Source organism: Gadus macrocephalus, chromosome 5 (genome assembly GCF_031168955.1).
Source record: "Gadus macrocephalus chromosome 5, ASM3116895v1".
Classification (NCBI taxonomy): Eukaryota; Metazoa; Chordata; class Actinopteri; order Gadiformes; family Gadidae; genus Gadus; species Gadus macrocephalus.
In genome coordinates this window covers 11,872,296-11,892,983 of record NC_082386.1, presented here as the reverse complement: position 1 = coordinate 11,892,983, position 20,688 = coordinate 11,872,296, and the positions used below count along the sequence as shown (strand labels likewise).

Sequence of the window (20,688 nt, the reverse complement as noted above, 5' to 3'; positions counted from 1 at the left end):
TGGAATGCTACATGTAAGGGCGAGGTTTTTCAGTGAGTCGTCCAGACTGAGGAAAAATCCATTCTCTTCGGTCGGTCCCGAGTAGCAAAACATGCGCGCCTCGTCAGCCTGCGTCTGACCCGCCCCCGCGTTGGGAAACGGCTCTGAGCAGCCCGACAGCGCAGGAGGTTTAGGTAGGTACTGCCCTGGGAAGTAGAGTCCGCTGTAGTCAACGCGGAACAACGCCATTTCAGCATTTAACTACGTTGGTCAAGGGACTGCGCACCTACTCTCAGGTATGTTACCGTGAACAGTCGTATGCGCGCCGACTCGCTGTGCTTTGCGATGGGCACTACTAGATCCGTGCGGGCTGAGGCGGTTCGCCCAGGCCCAGAATAGCCCTCCTAATAACGAAATTGGGATGCAGGAGTGGGTCAGAGATTTCAGGATAGAAGGAGGCTGGGTCACCAGCTAGGCAAGGCCTGCCGGGGCTTGTCTTCACACTTATGGACAGGCAGTGCTTTTATTTGTTAAATTGAAATAAACTGTTTATGATTGTGTTACTAACTATTAATTGTGCGTTTCACTCTACTGCTTAGACGCTTTGCCATCGTGTTGTTTGCGTTTACCGGCAACTTACGTCCATTTCTTTGCTAACATTAGCTCATTCATAGCACTAGGGATAGTGCTTTACATGACTCGTTAAGGAGGTTTGTACATTGTGTTTGTCTCGGTTTGGGTTGGCTGTTAAAGGGCGTCTTATCACATCCGGACCGGGTCTCTCGGTTGGGTTCCACCAAGCCCTGGTCGTAAAACACGCCGGTCAGGGAGCGCTGAGCTCCCGGCTCGTGTGCCCCTCCTTTGCTCTCAAGGTTCACTCGCTTCTAGCTGTTGCATGTGTGACTTGGCAGCTAGCATGTGTTAGCTGTATTGAATATAGCCAGTTCAGTCGGTCTTCTTGGTGGTGTGAATTGGTTTTATCAGAACAACCACCACATAAGCTAAGTGTCTGGTCTAAGTTGACACGTCGAGCCTGTCAGACGGACCGGGCATGGCACAGGGGAACATTGGGTTCCCTTCCTCTGCTGGAGCATGGCCTTGTTTCATCGTGGCCCATCTGTACAGTTACCATCATGAACCGCAGCAAAATCCTAATGTTTTAATTTTAAAAGCATTCGCCCCTTTTCTGTCGTTAGATAAAACCTGAAATCTAACATTTTGGTTGTTTGTATAAATGGTGGGGTTTGCAGTAATATCTATGTAGGCCTACAAGTTTTAAAGTCACTGAAGCTGCTTTCCTCAAACTATTTATTTTCCATTTTTAAATATACTCAAATAAGTCTCCACCCCTTGTTATCTAATCTAGTCTTTGTCCATTTGGAATTTGATATCGCTCTTTGACCATACCATACTGATTATTTGAATGTATTAACTTTTCTCATGGTGCTGGCCAGCTTCATTATGGTGTATCTCTTCCTGGCGTTGGGGTGTGTGCGTTTCACAATTATATTGTTATGGTACAATAAATACCAAATGATACCTGTTGCACCAGTTGGCTAGAACAAATGGTTTGGCTAGAATCACAAAGGATTATCTTAATTGGTTTGTGTGAATTGCAGTTATTCCTAATGGACAGGTGTGAGGAATGTTCCATCTCCTGGTTCAGTATGATAACTGATGGTTATCAAGAGATTTATTGATGTCATGATCCCAGCCAAAGTAGGCAGTCTGGACGGTCAAGTGGCTAGATTCCGCAAAGGCAATGGCCCGAGAGAGCTTTGTCCTGAGGGCTGTTTTCAATGCTGGGGCCTGGCTATGAAAGCGATAGGAAATGTGGGCACCTTCAACTCTCTGGGAAATATATGTTTGAGAGTCAGTGAGTAGGCCGGACACATTAGCTTGCTGTCCTAACATAGAGAATGTGTGATTTAGTGGTCTAAATTAAGCTTGTCTTACACGCTTACCAAATACTCTGAGAATTCGGTAAGTTCTCCTGGAAGTACATTTTGTCTTTTCAGTATCGTGAGGTCCGGGATAAGATTACTGTGAAGCACAAGAATGGCACCCAGGTCAACAAATGCTCTGTAACACTATGTGCGGCAACTTAAAATAGAAAAACTTTGTTTTTCCAACCAATCCTCATGGGCCCCTTGAATAATGTTATGATTGCCAAATGTCTGTGTCTCTATCTGAGCAGGAATTCCTCCACCTACAATGTGTGTTGTTTGCAAAGTGTTCCCCTTAATGGGAAATCTTATATGTTTTTACTGCCTATCAGAGCGCCTTAAAGATGACAGGTTCTTTCATGTGTTTCTGCTTGGAGACGCTTGGTGTTCAGGGAAAGGAATGAGGAACAGGTGAGTCAAGGGACCTTTTTTTACGCATAAATTATGTTACTGTAAAGAACTATGCAAGCCTGAGGTTCTGGAGGGCTTGATCAAACAGGCTGATCGTAGCCTGTGAGGCCAGAGGAAATGTTGCAGTGGAAAGTTAGACTTCAGTGTATTATACTGGTTAAGCCGCTTAATCCAAATTACCTAAGAGGCTCTGTATAGGGGAACTATAGACACAGCTTACCCCTATGCTATTTTACTCCCAACCAACCATAGTGTTTAGGAGGCAGGATGACTACAGGTAAACCGCAGCCTTCAATCGTTGGCCAGTTTATTGCCAGAAAAGCTTGGATTTGACATGATGTTCACAAAAGTGCTGGAAACATTCCTTAAAGATTTTGGTCCATTAAATGATGGCATCGCACAATTGCTGCAGATTTGACCATTGCACTTTCATGCTGTGAATCTTCAGCTCCAACACATCTCAGGGGGGTTCTTTTCAAATTGTCACCATTCAAGTGGCAATTTGGGCATTTTCTGGCTGTTATACAACATATTTGACAATCTTAAAAAAAATCAATGCAAAAATGTCCATTGGTGGTTTCGGATGAGGACCCTTACTTGTCTGACGCAGCCCCGGGTCTGAACATCATTATTTCTGATTTAATAGTAATACTTTGGCTCAAGATAAATATGTTTCAATGATCATAGTCAGTAGACACCTCAGAGGCTCTCATACACCACAGCACATTGATCTGTGCATTTGTCGGCGAGGTTTAACAAGGACTCCCATCTGTCTCGGCATATGCATCCGGACCGGCCGCATCCTCTCCTTGGGTTATGAGCAGGCAGGGTCCAGGCTGCAGCTGCAGGAGGCCTGGGTGCCTGACATTTACGCATGTGTGTATTTTTGCCCCTTCGCAAAGCCTCCCTCTTTAAGTTTAGAATATCATGTTTGAGAGAGGGAGCCGGAGGGAGTGACACAGCGGGGGCAGAATGTGATTTCCTGAGGCCTGCCAGCCGTCTTTTCGTATCGGATGGATGTGCTTTGGATGTGCTTTTTTTTTAAGCGGCTCTCATCAATCATAGCTGATGGTGGAAAGGTACTCCGCCCTACTTTTGTTTTCACAGGGCGTTAGAATGTGCCATAGTAGCATGCTTTGTCTAATAGGATCACAGCACTGTAACAAAGGAGGGGGGAGGGTTGATGATCAAGAGAAGGTAGAGTATAGCCTAATCTCCCCCAGCCCCAGTTTTAATACTATAGCTGCTCTCACAACATAACTGTGCCTCAGTTCCAGGGGCTGATATGGTCCTGTGTCTTAGACTACAATTAAGGAAGTAATATCTATGCTGCAGGCTATAACTTCCTGCTGAGATACTTGATGTAATTCTTGTTTTATTTATTTATTTATTTATGTTATTGGGGGGACCACTTGTTTTCCTTTCCAAGAATTCCAATCTTGTTGAACTTTTATTTTGTGATACATAACCGATCCAACGGCCTCCATCGACATTTAATGTTGCTCAACCGTCTTGCGAGTCACATAACTGCTTCCAAGGGCCAAGCAGCAAATCATTTCTTTACTCAGGGGAAGTGATTCATTCACGAACACTATCCCTGCTATGTCGTCTGTGAGGGCATGAGACAACTTTTGGCAGCAATTTAAAGACAGACAGTTGAAGGAGGTTCATAGTTCACAACATTGCATGCTGGTAATGTTAGACCAATAATTACACCGTTGCAGCTGGTGCTGTGAGACAAAACCTGGGAAACAAAGAAGTTATTAATTACACTAATACTATTATTCCACTATTTTGGAATAGGCCCACCGCCATGAAATTGCCTCAAATCCAGGTTGAGTTTGCACCGATCAAGTAACCAATCCTTCTTTTTGTTCGGTGCAGCATGGCGGTGGATATCTACGACTCTCAGTACCTTCTCATCCTGGCCCCATCCCTCGTCATCGCCCTCATGTTCCTCTTCTTCTGGCTCTTCATGAAGGAGACCTCCTATGATGAAGTGCTCGCCAAGCAGAAGCGAGACCTCAAGCTGCCCCTGTTCAGGGCTGACGTCCGCAAGAAGGGGGACAAGAAGAAGAGCAAAAAGAAGGAGAACGCCGGAGGCGGAGGTGGCGGTGTCGCCGGAGGAGGAGGGGAGTCGGAGGAGGATCAGAGGGACTTTGACCTGACTGACGCCGCCAGCAGCTCCTCTCCTGAGCTGGAGGATGAGCCCGAGCAAGCAATCCTACCCGCCGCTGCTCCCGTGTTTGTGGCCACGCCGGTGGAGGCCCCAGCTGGTTTGAGAGAGAGGAAGAAGAAGGAGAAGAAAGCAGCCAAAGCAGTCGCAGCCGCCGCAGCAGCAGCAGCAGCCGCCGCAGCAGCCGCCGCAGCAGCTCCTCCTACTCCCACTCCCACTCCTACTGAGGAACCAGCGATGAACGGCTCCCGGCCCGCTAGCCGTAAGTCAGAGGCGCCTCTGTCGGTGAGCAAGCGGCCCGGCTCGGCCTCTCCCAAGCCTGACGTCCAGGCCCCGGTCGTGGCCCAGGTCCTGGCCCAGGTGCAGACACCTCCTCTGACCTCTGGGAAGAAGAAGGACAAGAAGAAGCAGAAAGTTGAAGCAGGTGGGTTGGCCGTTCGCAAAAGTGCAGCGGGTAGGATGTACGTTTTGGGTTTTGAGTTTGAGTCCGGAAGTGGTTTACGTGATAATTTGCATGTTGCATACTTCATGCTTGCGTGCCTCCATTATCATATGTTATTAAAGAAAAGTCAGTCACTCAAAGTTACCCAATAAGCTGACATATCGTTATAAGTAGATAATTTAGTATTTTGTGATTTAGATGCTTTTACCCAAAGTCACCTGCAGGGAATTTCTTGGGATGCATGGAAATGAATGACCAGGCAGGGATTAGTCACCTAAATCGAGGAGGCCTTTCGGCTGGGAGTCAAATATCCTATCCGGTTCTCTCCCTACTGTGTGTTCCTGTGCAGTTGAGGACCAGCAGCAGGAGATTAAAGTCGAGCAGGTCGCAGCTCCGACTCCAGTCAAGAAAGAGGTTCACCTGATGTCAGAGACCAGCTTGCCTCCTGCCACCACCGGCGGCAAGAAGAAGAACTCTGCCAAGAAGCAGAAGGCTGAGTCTGGTAAGCGCTGATCGACTGTTTTTGAATACCATTGAAATGCAAATGCAAAAACAAATTTGACCAGTGACGCTGACAAACGATCCCGCTGTAGCCCGTGCACGTCGGTTTTTGCATACAATGAATGAAAATAAAGGGACTCACTCTTTCCCCACTCAGTGGACGAGCCCCACGTGCTGGTCGAGTCCGCCGCTCCAGCAAACCACCAGGTGGCTCCCAACGACAACAGCGCTCCCTCCAAGGGGAGTGGCAAGAAGCAGAAGAACGAAACAGACAAAGGTACTAGCAGCGCATCACCTCATCAATGACGCCGCCCTCGTGTTCCCTCCTTGGTCCTGTCATCCTAAACCCTCCTTGACCCTTGTTTTCTAATGTCTGCGTGTAAAGTGGAGAACGCGGAGATGAAGCTGAAGGAGCTTATTGGTGGCCTGTCAAGCATGGCTCTGACTGAGGCCGAGGTCGTGAGCGTGATGGCCCTCCTCTGTGACAAGAGCCCCCACGCGCTTGAAACCTGGCACAAGGTGAGTGGCACCAACAACCACGAGCTCCACAGTGTTCCTGATGTACCTGGCCACGAGTGCGCTCCCCGCTCCCTGCTTATTGATGTTTAATCTCCTCCAGTCTGCTGCGAAGGCTGACCCAGAAGCCCAGGAGAGGGAGAGACTCTTCATCACCCTGATGGAGGAGGCCTCCATTGCCAAGGACAAAGTGAAGCAGCTCAGCCAGGTCTCGCACAATAAACCGCCTGTGATGTTAAAAAACAGTTTGTGTGTGTGTAGCCAGTCCACCAAGGCTGACCTCTCATGTGTCCTTTTGGGTCCTGATGGTGTTTCAGGAGCTGCAGGTGGAGAAGTTGAAGACCGGCCGGGCGGAGTCTATGCTGAGGGAGCAGCACGCGGTCATGCAGAAGGAGCTGGGAGGTATGCAGGCTAAAACCCAGAGCGGCTACCAGGAGCTTCAGGCCATGCAGATTAAAGTGAGTCACCGGTTCCCTACTTTGTATTAATAAATAGACAATGAGGAAATTACCCTGAATATTTTTCTCAAGTCAAACGTGAATGGTGTGAATAATTCGAACTCCATAGAGCTACAATTTGAAACTCCTATAATCAGTTCAAAACAATCAGAGTTGTAACACAATTGTTGATTTGGAGAGTAACCAATCTGTGTAATCTCAGCAATAGCTTTATGTGTGATTTGACCTGATTTTGAAATTGTGTGTGTGCAGATGAGGGAGCAGCTGGAGGGCCAGATCAGTCGTCTCAAGCAGGAGAACAGCATCCTGAGGGACGCCGTCAGCTCCGCTGCCAACCAGATGGAGAGCAAGTCAGTACCTCCACCCACCACATACACACAATAAGGGCCTGGGACTGATCTGGGACCCGCCTCCCAAATGAATTGACTGCATTTATACATTTTTTCTAACCAGTGGCCACTCAAAGCGCTTTACAAAAGCGCATTATAATATTTCCTAACATTCACCCCTTCATGCACACATTCACACACTGATGGCGGTGTTAGCCATGCAAGGCGACAGCCAGCTGGTCGGGAGCAGTTAGGGTGAGGGGTTTTGCTCAGGGACACCTCGACACTCTATCTAGCAACCTCCCGGTTTCCAGCCAACCCACTCTACCTTCTGAGCCGCATGCCGCCCAAATCAGACATGCACAGCTTCCAGAGTCTGGTGTTTCTATTAAGAGTCAGGGTGAGGGGAAAAAATTGTAATACCTTCCTCTTCTATACAAAGTGTGTTATCAAAGGGAATTAATCAACAAGGAATTACACGCAAAGTTGTTGTCATGCATTATTAATTATTCCCAAACCTGTATGTTACGCAGTCCAATAACGCATTGTTTCTCTCTCTCTCTCTCTCTCTGTGTCGGTCTGTCTGTCTGTGCGTCTGTGCCGACGTAGGAACTCTGCCGAGCTGAACAAGCTGCGCTCCGAGTACTCGGGGCTGATGAAGGAGCTGACGGAGACCAACGGCAAGCTGCAGCAGGAGGAGCACCAGAGGAAGGGGCTGGAGGTCGGCTACAAGCAGAACGTGTCCCAGCTGGAGGTGCGCTCAGCCACACAGACGGCCACGCACGCACGCACACAAAATGGCCGCCCCCAAGCATTGTTTTAGTGTGCACGTTTGGTGTGCGGTCCTGCCCTGCTTTGAGGGGGGGAGGGAATGTCGGGTGGGTTTGAGGGCTGAGGTGGCCTAGTTTCAAAAGAGCCTCTCCTCGTGATCCGAATTCATGTGTCCACGCCCTGCAGGAAGTCATAACATGCTCGTGGGAAGGGACAAGTTGAATAGACCCTGGAAGTGGAGGATTGTGTTGGTCCGGGAAGCAGGCTGGGGGGGGGGGGGGGGGGGGGGGGGGGTTGAGAACTTCACTCTGTAAAGAACACAGTCATTCTCCTCCCACCTGGGTTGTATGTTTATCCCGGTATTTTAAAGGCCGTGATCCAACGCTGAAAAATGTACGGGAGGTTGTATTGTGTGTATTAGTCGCTGAGATTGTCTGGTGAACACAACCTGGTTGACCAGGCCTCACTTGAGAGTGGTGTCTCGCCTGGTTAATGTAATCAGGGTTTGTTTCTTTAGTAGATGCAGGGCAGAAATCACTAGCTAGTCCCACCAGGGGATCTGAGAATGGGGTCGACCGAATCAGAAAGGCGTACTCATTGTCTTTGAGAGGAGGGGATGACGAGTGTGTTGTCTGTTGATGCCCAGGCTCAGCTGCAGGACACCAAGAGACACTGGGAAGAGCTCCAGAACTACCACTACAAAGTCAACGCTGAGCGGGAGAAACTCCAAGCAGCCAAACAAGGTGAGTCAAACTCTCCTCTGGGATACCTATCCTTTCCATTTATTTTTGAACAGTCATCTTCCAACAGATACTACTAGAACAAAGTGAGCCCTCTGTCTGTCTTTATGGTTCTCCAGAGCTGCAGAACCAGCTGCTCTCTGTGGAGACTGAGATGAACAGCAAGAACAACGAGATCCAGAACCTCCACGGCAGCCTGCAGGAGGCCATCGTGTCCAAAGACCGCGTGGAGCAGAGGGTGCGCCAGCTGCTGGAGGTCACCCAGCACAGCATGCCTGATGAGACCCTGCAGGCCCAGGTCCAGGTAATGCATCGCAGGGCACCATACGGTCCACAAGTCCTCCAGCGGCAAGGGGCTCAGGAGGTAGTGCGGGTTGGCTGGTAACCGGAGGGTTTCTGGTTCGATCCCCGGCTCCTCAAAGAGTGTCGAGGTGTCTCTGAGCAAGACCCCTCACCCTAACGGCTCCCAACGAGCTGGCTGTCGCCTTGCATGGTTGTCACCGCCGTTTGTGTGTGAATGTGTGAATGATGGGTGAATGTTTGGCAATATTGTAAAGCGCTTTGAGTTTATGTTCTTGAACCACAAAATAAGCAGGTAGTTCTTGCATGAACACAGTTGTGTTAACAAAGTATAACCACTATCTAAGGATTCTGTGTTCACAGTTTTCTGTTTGTCAAATAATACTTGGTATGGAATGTCATGAACATTGTTGCTATTGGTGTGCTGTGTTTGATTTTAAGAAGGAGGAATATTTATTAAGTGGTGGTTTCAAAGTGTTTTCCTTTTCTTCCCACAGGAACTCCTGAACGAGAACAAAGGTCTTCAGGTGCAGATTGAGTCCCAACAACACCAGAACGAGAACCTTCAGGCCCAGATGTCTTCCCAGGTATAGGATGTTTTTTATCAGTAAGCCTCAGCTAAAAACGTCATATTTCATCATTTTATTTGTGGGAGTCGATATCTTCATGACTATACAATACCATTCGAAGACTGAGGTTGAACTATTGCCTAGCCCTCACTGAGACTAGTGCCCCTAACGTGTGTAACATAAGCTAATGCTCTGTTTCCTCCCTCCTTCAGGCAACCCACATCTCCCACTTTGAGGAGCTGCAGAAGCTGTAAGAGAAACTCACTCATCCTCATTTAAACATGCACTCTGATGCCGCTGTCTTCTACTGTGCACTGTGGACCAGATGGTGGCTGTCAGCCCGTTTGGCGGTGTGAGCTCCTTTTTGATGAGTGGTTGTTCTTTTCCAGGCTGGCAGAGAAGGAGCTGCAGAGGAAGAGCCTAGAAGACTCTCTGAACGCGGAGCGGAGCAGTGGGGCCGTCCGAGAGACCAACATGCAGGTACGGTCACATTTACATTTTACATCGTGGGCCTTTAGCAGTCGTTTATCCACTGCACCTTACAATAAGTACATTTGTCAGGAGAAAGAGAAACAACCATACATCAGTGTCGGTATAGTAAGGATGTTCATAGAACCAAGGGCTAAGCACTAACAATCGCTAGGTTAACCCATTTCCCGTATACAACAAAGATGGCTCGGATAAGATGCTGCAAAATGCCATTTTTAAGTGCAAGTACGTACAACGTGCAAATAGTGTTTACATTAGGTACTAGAAAGTACAACATACAATAAATGTGTACATTAAGTGCCAGGACGTACAACATACAATAAGTTCGTAAGAGTGGTGTTCAGGGGGGGCCAGCAGGGTGTTATTGAGCCTGTGTTGAAATGCCGCCATTACTTTTTACTGAAGACATTTGATCGTTGAGGTAGTGCTAAATTAATCAGTATAGTTTAGCTCCTGTTGCTTGGTGACGTTGGTATACCTCCTAATAACTGCCACCTTCTAATTCTCATTTTTCAAATTGTCACATTATCATGTTAGCCAACGTTGTGATTGACAGCCGTTGCATATCAATGAACAGTTGGATGAGAACAGTTCCAGTCTATCCTGTATTCCTCCTCATGCGGTGTAACAGACTCTGACATTTCTCTCCTCTTCCCCCCCACCCCCCCAGGCCATTCACAATGAGAGCATGGGCCTGATAGCAGAGCTTCTGAAACTGAAGACTCAGATTTCTGAACAGGTCAGTGGCCCAACACCATGGTTATGTGTGTAATATGTAAAAATGTGCGACTATGTGACACTCACTTCTTGTGACTTCCCCCACCATTCCAGAATGACTCTCGGCTAGCACTGGACCAGATCCAGATGAGGTTTGTGAGAATTTATTATGTATTATTATGTATAATGATTATGTATTCATCTGTGTCTATTTGAAGATGGATGGCAGGTAACTGGGGGAATATGCCACGGGAAAGTCCTCCTCTAGTCTGCTCATGCATATGTTGAAACCCCTGTAACAGGGTTTAGATTTTTCCTCATCCCGGAGTCTCCGTTTGTCTCCTCAGCGTTCAGGAACGGGAAGATAACATCAAGACGGTGGAGGACCTGCTGAAGACCGGCCTCATCGAGGTGGCCAACAAGGAGGAGGAGCTCCAGGTGCGTGTGTGTGATCCACTGAGCCCGGCTGCCCTCGATGGTAAAGCCCTCAGGAATAGGCAGGATTATAGCATGGCAGCCGTGAACCGGAAACCACCAGCAGGCCAATAGACGGGCCGTAAAACCTTCGCTTTCGCTTCACTAACATCAGTGTGGCGCTGGTCCCGAGTGACAGTGCAGTTTACTGTGGCGTGTTGTGATCGTTCCTGTTGATAATGTCCTAAGCCACTGCGTTGTCCCGCTGCAGGCCGTGAGGGAGGAGAACCAGGCCCTGAAGAGGGACGTGGAGGCCCTGAGGCAGCAGGCCTCGGAGCAGGTGATTCAAAAGCGTGGAACATCACAAAGCACACGCACACGCCATTTCTATCTTTCAATGCGTTACTTACAGTAGTACACCATGTCCCTTTTTTTTTCTACTTTCAGATTACATCGGAGACAACGGTTGAGGAACTGAAATCCCAGTAGGTGTTTTTCAAAGAACCTAATCGTAACAGAGAGAGCGCACATAACACCTTTTTTAAGTTATTGCAGTGGTTACCCATCAGTTTTAGAATCGTTTATAAGATTCTCTTACTAGTTTTTAAATCACTGTACCACTGTAGCCACACTGTACTGACGGCTATAAACAGTAGTTTATTTTTCTTCTGACATGTGTACTTATTGAAACACTTTGAATAGAAACGTCTGCCTAAAGCCCTGAATGTCAATGTAAATGGATGGCTTTGTAGATGCATACATAGCAGATCTCTCAGATCCTCTGCAGCTCCTAGCTGTCCCTGGGGTTTCTACATGAGCGTATGGGGAGTCAGCTTTAGACTCTGTAGCTCTGTCATCTGTAGATCGTTCCTCTGTAGCCATGCTCTCTGTAGCCATGCTCTCTGGGCTCTGCTTCAGGGTCTGAGAGACTCCACTGCTTTGGACACTTTTAAAGGAAGCCTTATTTTGGTCTGGCTTTTACCTATGGTTCCTCGTCATTTGTTACCACCCTGATGTTGAGTGTATCCCTGCTGCTGCGTAGGCTTCAGCAGAAGGACGGGGAGCTCCTCTCCATGGACGAACGTCTACAGGCGTCGCTGGGCTGCAGCTCAGCCACCGAGCAGACCGTCGCGGTGAGCTGTCTAGACCTCCGCCTTTCACCGTTTCAGATCAATACCGTTTCTGCTTAAATGCTCCACATCAACCACAGTCTGAGGCTAAAGGTGTGTGTGTGTGTGTGTGTGTGTGTGTGTGTGTGTGTGTGTGTGTGTGTGTGTGTGTGTGTGTGTGTGTGTGTGTGTGTGTGTGTGTGTGTGTGTGTGTGTGTGTGTGTGTGTGTGTGTGTGTGTGTGTCCTCAGGTGCTGGAGCGGGAGATCGAATGCCTGCAGGCGGAGACGGTGCAGAGCAGTGCAGATGCCGGTGCCCAGGTGCTAGACCTCCAGGCCAAGTAAGACACCACTACACTGGGGGGGGGGTGCTTCTCCTAGCCGAGTGTCGAGGTGTCCCTGAGCAAGACACCTCACCCTAACGCTTCAGTCCAGCTGTCGCTCTGCATGGTTGACTCGGCGGTCTGTGTGTGTATGAACCGCTGTGAGTCGCTTTGCATAAACGCAACTACTGAATGTAAATACACACTTCACGTCAAATACGCATCGTCGGCCATTGCTCAGAGCACTGACCTCTGACCTTTGTCCCCTCAGGCTGTGCTCGAAGGACGAGGAGCTCCACGCTCTGCAGGGTGAGCTGGAGGCCCGGACCAGGGAGGTGAGCCAGCAGGTGGAGCAGCTGCAGCAGCAGGTGAGCGAAGCCCACGGCCCCCCCGGTTAGGGCCGTCCTCTTCTGCATGCACTTGTTTGTCTTATCATTTATTCATCATCTTTTTGTATTTATTATTTGTTATGTATTTGTTTTGATCCAGCAGTCCCAAAGTGTGACACCAAGCCCAGAACTCCTTGCAGCGTGAGTGCCATCATAGGACTACTTTCTGAACTATTTAGATCTTCTCCCTCCTCTCTCATAAAGACACCTTTAAAGCTGTGCCATGTGTATGACTGGAGGCCCAACGCTCTGTGTGCTCTGTCCCACCAGGTTGTCTGAGAAGGACAGGCAGGTGTCTGACCTGCAGGTCGAGCTGTCTGAGCTCAGAGACTCTGTGGAGCTTCACAGGAAGAAAAACAACGTAGGTTTCTCGACCTCCCCCCACCCGGCTGACTTAACTCCCCAGTGCTGCTCCTCTCTCCTACAGGGAGCTCCCCCTACGTCTCTCCGGTGTGGTGCTGAAACGTGGTCCCCTCACAGCTAACCAAGTCCCGAGCATGCCCCCGGACTCTCGCCCTCCACCTCTGTTTCCAGGCCTCTCCCTCCCTGCCTCTTATCTAGGCTCCACGCTGGTAGTTTTGGAACTCCGAAGTGGAGACGGCTGAAGTTTTGTTTTTGCTGCACAGTGCCAGCACGCATCAGCACACACGGCGGTTTCAGCTGCTGCACTGCTTGCTGTCGGCAATGGCTGCCTCTCCTGGGAGCATGTCTGTGCTTGTCGGTGGTGCACATTAACATTAACATTACCCCATCGTCTCTTTAGATTTTATTTTTTACATTTGTCAAAGCCATGTGGTTTTGGTTAGTAGCTTTTTACTTTTAAATGCAGGCCGTTTAATATCAGAGGTCAAGGATTAGGTTATTTTGAGTGTCATTCGGATTTGTTTGTAGTATTGGCCCTCATTGTGCCATTCTGTCATCCGTCGTCTGAATGGCCGTAGCGCTCTATTGAGCACAGTGAAGAAACCTCTTTCACATGGGAAGGGTTGGAATGCTTTAACCCCTGCCAGTGAACTGAAAGCAGTGTTTCTCTGGACTCCTGACCAGGAGCTACGGGAGAAAAACTGGAGTGTAATGGAGGCTCTGTCAGCCACCGAGGCCCTGCTTCAGGGGAAGCTCAGCAAGGCAGTCAAGGTTCGACACCCCACTTCCTGTCTGCTTCACGCTAGATCTAAATCTAATGCACCCCATCCCACCCCCACCGAAACGCCAGATTTTTGTTTTACAATCATCCATGCAAAACGCACTGCATACTCATTTTACTTAATTACCCTCTGCATGACGTTCTAATAGTTTTGGTCTTCCAAATGACAATATATTTTTGTGCTGTTTATGCAATGATGCCGCTTCTGTGCGCTTTTTGAAAAACAACAAAGGTTAAACACTTGTCAACATCAAACGTCCCCTTTGCTCAGAGGCTGGTGCTTTGAAATGAGTGTGCAGTGTCCTGGACATGATTACACTCGGTGTCACTGAGGACATCATCATCGTATTCATTATTCACCCGCCCCCCCCCCTCCCCCATCCGTTGACTCACATCCAGCATGTGCTCTCTCTTCCTAACCTACGATGCTCGCTCCGTCGCCGTTAAGTTAAGCTTGTCGAATCCATCCGCAGATCACGGGATCCACTGGAATCTCAATGGAGGAAACACGATTTACTGTTCATGATTTTCCAACGTTGCACTTGATTCATAAAGACTCGTATCCAGTCGGCGTTTCGCTGAGTCACCGGATTGTTCTCGAGGTTGCATCGATGGCTTTTAAGGGAAGTCATCACTATGAGGGGCTCGTATTTCTGGCTGCTCGGGAACGGCGTGTACGAGCCACCCTGTCTGCGCCCAGCTGCCCCACTCCGTCAGAGTACAGTAGAACCCCTCCCTCCCCCCAGGTGCCAAGGGGTGGCACCTGTTGTCGTCTGCCATCTGAAGGGTGCATGCTGCTCGTACAGGACTCCCCTACGCGTGTCCCGGGGCTCCCCTCCCACTCGCTACGCTAATGCGACTAGTGGCCCGCGTGCCAGCTGGCGCCCTCTGCACTCCATGTCCCATCAGGCCTCAGAGCGACAGTCACAGGGGGTTGATGTCTTCCGTGATTTGCATTTTTTGTTATGTTTCAATGATGGGGCACGTTTACATTCCTGCGGTGATCATGAAACGGGATTCTGCGTGGCTGGGGAGAGGCCGTTGGCTCTGAGCATGGCGGTTGTTTGGCTGACTCCAGTTTAAGCTCTCATACGTGGATCAAGGCTGAGATCCACTGCAAAGGCTGCTGTGGTCTTCGCAGTCGTCCTTCTCATTGAAGGGGACTGCGTGGTCATGTGGGTGGCCCCGCCGGTGTCCTGAGAGGAGGATCACCACTGCACACATTGCCTTCCAGTGACAGGACAGCGATGCTGCTGTGGCGTGTCTGTTCTCATCCCCCCCCTCGCTGTGTTTTTCTTTGTGCGCCTCCGGCCCTTTTGTCCCGCAGGAGAGCCAGACAGCGCTGGACTCCACCCAGGCTGAGTGTCGCGACGCGCTGCACAGACTGCTGCCCCACGTGGCCCTGCCCAGCGGACAGGTAGGGGTTCAAGGGTTCTGCTGCTCAAATCCCCTGGGGGGTGGGTCTGTGTGTGGGTGTAAAAGATGCATGGCTCATATTTAGAATAACTGAATGTGTTGAACTCCCCACCAGAACCACGGGGAGTGGCTGAACAGGTTCGAGCAGGCCGCTGCTGAGAGCTCCGCTGCCCAGTCCAATTGTGCCCCTGCATCAGGGGAGCTAGAGGTACTTCTTGTGCTACTTAGGCGATGTACGTTGGCCCAAGAGGCCCTTCTGTGGGTTTTGCCCCCCCTCGAAAGGCCCTCATGTTTGGAGATGTGTTTCCAACAGGGGCTGCAGGAGAAGCTGAAGGAGACAGAAGAAGCCCAGAAGGTTATGCAGAAGGACTGCGAGACGTACAAGAAGGTGTTGGCCGAGACGGTGAGACGGGGCCGCTCGTTTCAGTGTCGCAAAGACATCTGGGGGATGTAGAGGGGGATACGTTTTTAAAGATGACTCGCCTGCAATGACCGCTGTGTCCACAGGAGGGCATCCTGCAGAGGCTGCAGAGCAGCGTGGAGAGCGAAGAGTCTCGCTGGAAGTTGAAACTGGAAGTGTCTCAGGGAGAGCTCGGAGAGGTACGCTTTTAGCCGTTGGCCGTTGAGCTGTGGACCACAGCGGCGCACCGAGTCAGCACATGGAGCCACTATTAGATCATCGTATCGTTAACACGACTGAATTAGATTTTGTTGCCCCCTGCTGTTACAGATGAATGTGAAAGTCGCGGCGTTAGAGCAGGAGATCGAGAGACTAAGTGACGGCGCCGAGTTGGAAAATGTGAGTCACCTTTTTGATCTGTGTGATTGGCATCGTTTGCAGTTGATCCTCCCTACCAGCCTGTATAATCAACGCCTTTAAACACCCCTAGCAATTGCAATTCTAAATTCCTGTCCCTAAGATGACAGTTCTTCTGCGTTCTTCTCAGTTTTCATGCCGTCAACGTCTGTTGTGTCGCTCCGTAGTTGAGACGAGAGAAGCAGCAGTTGGAAGCCGAGCTGGACAGGGCAGAGCGAGAGAGCGCTACCTATGTCACGGAGGTCAAAGAGGTAATGTGACCGAACGTCCTTCTCAGTGATGATCCAGCCAAAGCATGAGTGTGCTGTCTGTCTGATTGTCTATGTGCATGTGAATCATGCTTCTTTTCTGTGTCTAAGCATTGACGCGTCATTAGCGTCATTTGATTCTGGTATGTCCTAATCTGTTATGGAATATCCTAATCTGGCAGCGTGATCCTGGTCCAAAAATTAACCCTTGGCAGCCTAACAGAATTGTATTGTGTAAAGGAGTTTGCATTCAAACCGCACTGGGCTTTTTACTGTCATCGCGTGACCGGACTGCTGAGCATGGAAAGCCTTGACTTTGTGTTACGATGACCTCATCGGGGCTGGAGGACAGCCACTCATCTCGATTCTTAAATAGCATCCTGGTCCTCGGGCTCCCCTCACACCCTCGGTAGCCTGTCACACACGCTAACGCCCTTTGCCCGTGTCTATTCGGAGCGTCTCTGGAGCAAGCTCCAACGCCACCGAAACATTAAACACACCACCGTCTCAAAACTGTATTTCAGCTCAAAGATCTCTTGACTGAGCTGCAGAGCAAACTGGACGGCTCATACACTGAGGCCGTCCGGCAGAACGAGCAGCTGATCGTGGTAAGCGGGCTTCGCCGCCCCTCGCTCGAGCTTCAGAGTCGCAAAGCCTGGCCGCTTGATGTCGCCACGCCACGCTGCTGCTCTCAGAACGAATGAGTGAGGTCCAACCTCTGGGCAGAATTGTGCAGTCCTAGTACATTCTCTGCGTGTGTGACCTCAGATTGGGTGGTTGTTGTTGGAGGTAGTGAATGATGACCTACTCTTCAGCAGAATAACACAGGCTTCCTGCTTGACTCTGCTTTTACTCAGCGTTCCTCTAACAACATGACAGGCTCTCCCGCCGTATGTTGGCCGCCATCTGGAAGCCTCTTTACACCTAACACTACCTTTTCATCAGCCTCCAAACGCCTCCTAGCCTTCTGTGTTTGTGTGTTTGGACAGTAAATCGATCAATGTAGTTGACTAACACTCTTATCCAACATCTGCTAATGCAGATGTCAGGGATTAGCCATTTAAAACTACAACAATAAAAAGCGATGGGGTTTATTTGACTTGTTGCACTACTAAGATGCCTGCTGGTAGGACCCTTGCTGCAGAAAAACAAATGGCACAAAGACGTTGCAAGGAACGCTCCGGGGACTCGGCTCGATCTTTAGTCTCAATATCATGTCCCGGCCTCAGCCCACTGTCGTGTCTCAGCCCGTCTCATGTCTCAGCCCAATCACATGTCTCATGTGTCTGTTTTTTGTTTTTTGTTCCAGCTGAAGACCCAGCTGACTCGGACAGTGTCCAAACTGCAGACGGAGGAGAGCGAACGACAGAAAGTGGCTGGTGACCTTTACAAGGTAGGATCCCTGCCCCCCCCTCCCCGTACGAAACCTCCATCCAAGATTGAGCATGTTGGCAGAGCGTGGTCATGACTGATCCGGTCTCCCCCCACCCCCACCAGGCCCAGCAGTCTCTGGACCTGATCCAGGAAGAGCTTTCCAAGGAGACGGGCAACGCAGACCTCATAGAGAACAGTATGTCTCAGACGGTAAGGGTGATAGGCCAATCAGGGCGCTGTACTAAACGGCTGTTTTGTGAGGCTACATGTGATTCAAGCCAGCCTGTTAATCTGTTAAAGGAGGAGATTGACAGGAAGGTGAAGATGACTGCAGGGCTGAACCAAACCGTGAGGGAGCTGCAGCAGCTCATACAAGACGTCAACCGGCAACTAACCAAGGGACAGGATGCGGTGAGGCCCGGTTTCCTTGGGGTTCTTACTGGCTGTTGTATTGATGCTTTGTCTATTGGATGCGCTTGCTGGGAGTCAAGCTCAAAACACCTCTTTTGTTTTGTGTTTCCTCTGTTTCAGGAGGCTGACAAAGACTTGCCTGAAGTATAGGCAGCGGAGGCTGCCCTCCCCCACCCCCCTCCCCTTCCTCCAGCAGCCAGCCTGACCTCACTACAGAGAGACCACTCTAGTCCTCTACCCCCCCCACACACCCTGTCCAACACCACCACAAACACAACCCCGTCACCACCACCACAAACACAGCCCCGTCACCACCACCCTTCCACCCTCACCTCTGCACACCGGCGCTGCAGGTGGACTCTGACCCAGTGTCCCGGGCTCACCGGACCATATGTCACCCAGATCACTCGACGCCAGTGAACCCTGTGGCTCGTGTTTACCATCCGTATAAGCGCCGTAACACACCTTTCTGCCACTGCGCTCTCTCACTACATTCCTCTACTCCAGTGCCCCCCCCCCCTTTGTCCCCGACACCGGGCCTCCTTTAATCTGTGTGGAAACCCCCTCTATGTTTAGAACACAGTTATCACAACAAAAACCTTTTTGTGAACAGGAGAACCTTATCGAACAAACGTTGAGTTCTCAAGTCCTTACCTTCTGGGTTTAATAATGTGTTTAAGTGTTTTACCAGTTAGGACCCCCTGAACCTAAGTCTTTCGCCGTTGTTTGTCTCCCGTCCGAACCCCTATCGTCCCAGCATCGTCGTTCATCCAGGACCCCTTCATCTGGTGCTGGGTGGAGGTGGGAGGCTGGGGTGGGGGTGATCAGGAGGGATCAAGGCGGCACGTTCAGAGCGTCACTCCCAGCGCTAAACGGGGGAGACGCGTGGATGAGTGTGTGTCTGTGCGTGTGCGTGTGTGTACTGTTCAGTGTACCGCAGCTCCAAAGAAATGGGGGGATCCGCGCCCCAGTCTGGGCGGAGAGTGTTGGTCGATTTGTAATCCTACTGTAACGACTCTAGGAATAGGCGTCCCATATCGTCTGTAACCACCACTCGCTATATACTGTCGCTAAATTCATTAACACTGAATATTTTCTTCTTTTTGTAACAGGTGACAGTTAATAAAAGGGATGCTTGGTAAATCTGCCCCGGCCTCCTGTGTTTCTGACGTGCTGCCCTTCCTGTGTTTCCTTCATTGCACCACGAGGGGGCATTACTGAGCCAGTGTATTTACTAATTCCAGTTCCCTTTGCGAGTCTCCTTACCTCCTATCCGCTGCTGGGCCCTAATAGCAGTCCTGTTCCAAACAAAGAAGCTGCTCATCTTATGGTGTCTCGGGTATACCCGTGTATAACTCTTTGACGGATGAAGCAAATCAATTTGGTTTATTATTATTATTAATTATTCAGTTTTTAGGATATGACTAGTTTCTCATCATGTACAAGACATAATTTCCCCTTAATAACTGGAAGTGATTCTCTGCGTAGTTCTTTGCTCATGGTGATGTTGTGTAAACTGATATGAGGTCTGGAACATTGCAGGGAAGTGACTGCATCGGGGAAGTTGAACAACAGAAGAGTGATTACCAAGGACAAAGTACTCTCTCTGCTATCATGTTGGACCTTCACCAATTCATCCCTTTTCTCTGGCATGACATCAATGGCAGTTGGGTGCATGCTTGTTGAGCCTTTGAGTTACAGACCAAGGGAATAAAAAGTCAAAAGAATTCCATGTGAAGGGAGTTATATTTACTTTTCCCCAAAACTGCCCTTTACGGAGATTCGGCTGAAGACAAAACGATTCCTTTGTTGAGGGTCTGTTTTGAAGTGGCTGCCGGGCTCCTTCAGGACTGGGAGAATCTACGAAGGTCACCCGTCCATAAGGAGGCATAAAACATCCCCATAGCAGCAGAGCTCCAGCCCACCCTCATGGTCGCATCCAACTGTTTTGTAGTCTGTTCCTGCTGATGGCTCCGCCCATCATGGCAACGTCAGGTTTCCACGGCAACATTGTGTGTGTGTGTGTGTGTTTCTCGCGGAGGGTCAGATGAGGGGTGCTGGTGACCCCAGTTCAGGCAGCACATTCCTGGCATTCCCTCCCCAACGTCACGCAGCAGTCAGCTGGTTGGCCGGGCGGGCGCCTGCATGGAAACCTCTGGCCCCAACCACCAGCGACGCCACAGTTCTGCTTCTCTTTTTTTTCTCCCTGGATCACCGGCGGCCTGTTTGGGCCTTACTCGCGCCTCAGCCAGAGACGTATGTATCATAACCTCCCCTCCACAGCCGTATGGGCCCAGCCTGTTGCTTAGCGCCGAGTCACGGACAAACACAACCAGATCCCTGCTATTAAAGTCAACGGCACCATTAGTTGCGCAATAGATTCCACTGCCTGAAGTCCTGCTTGTGATGGAACACGTGAGAGTGTTGTTGCTGCAGAACAACGCACGTTTACAGACGCAATTCCTTCCTCTTCATGTTCTGTGACTTGGGACATGACCTTTTTTCTAGGGAGCTAAAGTGGAAAAAAGACACTGACATTTAAATTAGACAGTAACGACTAGGCTAAATGTTATGTTTAAAGGGGAAATGTGTTATTTCATAGTTGTCATTGGTATTTTTTTACAGCTAAACAACTTTTCTCCTTTGACACAGTCAGTGTGTTTACACAGCTGCCCCCATGTTCCCTTTATTGTGGCCATCA

The 20,688-nt window shown here is 49.7% G+C and overlaps 1 protein-coding gene across 5 annotated transcripts; it reads left to right on the top strand.

Moving 5' to 3' along the window:
• Nucleotides 1-120: 120 nt before the first annotated feature.
• Nucleotides 121-19,134, top strand: ktn1 (kinectin 1). 5 transcript variants are annotated; one of them, XM_060052334.1, is made up of 36 exons: nucleotides 121-275; nucleotides 4,221-4,936; nucleotides 5,304-5,456; nucleotides 5,613-5,732; nucleotides 5,841-5,974; nucleotides 6,075-6,179; nucleotides 6,289-6,429; nucleotides 6,682-6,779; nucleotides 7,368-7,512; nucleotides 8,176-8,272; nucleotides 8,389-8,573; nucleotides 9,067-9,156; nucleotides 9,351-9,388; nucleotides 9,528-9,618; nucleotides 10,298-10,366; nucleotides 10,459-10,496; nucleotides 10,692-10,782; nucleotides 11,030-11,098; nucleotides 11,206-11,243; nucleotides 11,801-11,891; nucleotides 12,118-12,206; nucleotides 12,460-12,556; nucleotides 12,681-12,718; nucleotides 12,848-12,938; nucleotides 13,625-13,711; nucleotides 15,049-15,138; nucleotides 15,253-15,345; nucleotides 15,451-15,540; nucleotides 15,645-15,737; nucleotides 15,868-15,936; nucleotides 16,122-16,205; nucleotides 16,727-16,810; nucleotides 17,512-17,595; nucleotides 17,700-17,786; nucleotides 17,877-17,987; nucleotides 18,108-19,134. In XM_060052334.1, exons 2-36 carry the CDS (start codon nucleotides 4,222-4,224, stop codon nucleotides 18,135-18,137), a joined length of 3,825 nt encoding a protein of 1,274 aa, XP_059908317.1. In that variant the 5' UTR covers nucleotides 121-275; nucleotide 4,221; the 3' UTR covers nucleotides 18,138-19,134. The 5 variants fall into 5 exon arrangements, with proteins under 5 accessions (XP_059908317.1, XP_059908316.1, XP_059908319.1 ...); XM_060052333.1 differs by having other exon boundaries at nucleotides 12,678-12,718; XM_060052336.1 differs by lacking the exon at nucleotides 13,625-13,711 and having other exon boundaries at nucleotides 12,678-12,718.
• The last annotated feature ends 1,554 nt before the right edge of the window (nucleotides 19,135-20,688 follow it).

Excerpts from the sequence above, each read along its gene's own strand:
- ktn1 (XM_060052333.1), top strand. The coding sequence starts at position 4,222 with ATGGCGGTGGATATCTACGACTCTCAGTACCTTCTCATCCTGGCCCCA. Across the intron at positions 9,157-9,350 it reads AGGCCCAGATGTCTTCCCAG|GCAACCCACATCTCCCACTT; the intron begins GTATAGGATGTT and ends TCCCTCCTTCAG. Across the intron at positions 15,937-16,121 it reads ACGGCGCCGAGTTGGAAAAT|TTGAGACGAGAGAAGCAGCA; the intron begins GTGAGTCACCTT and ends GTCGCTCCGTAG.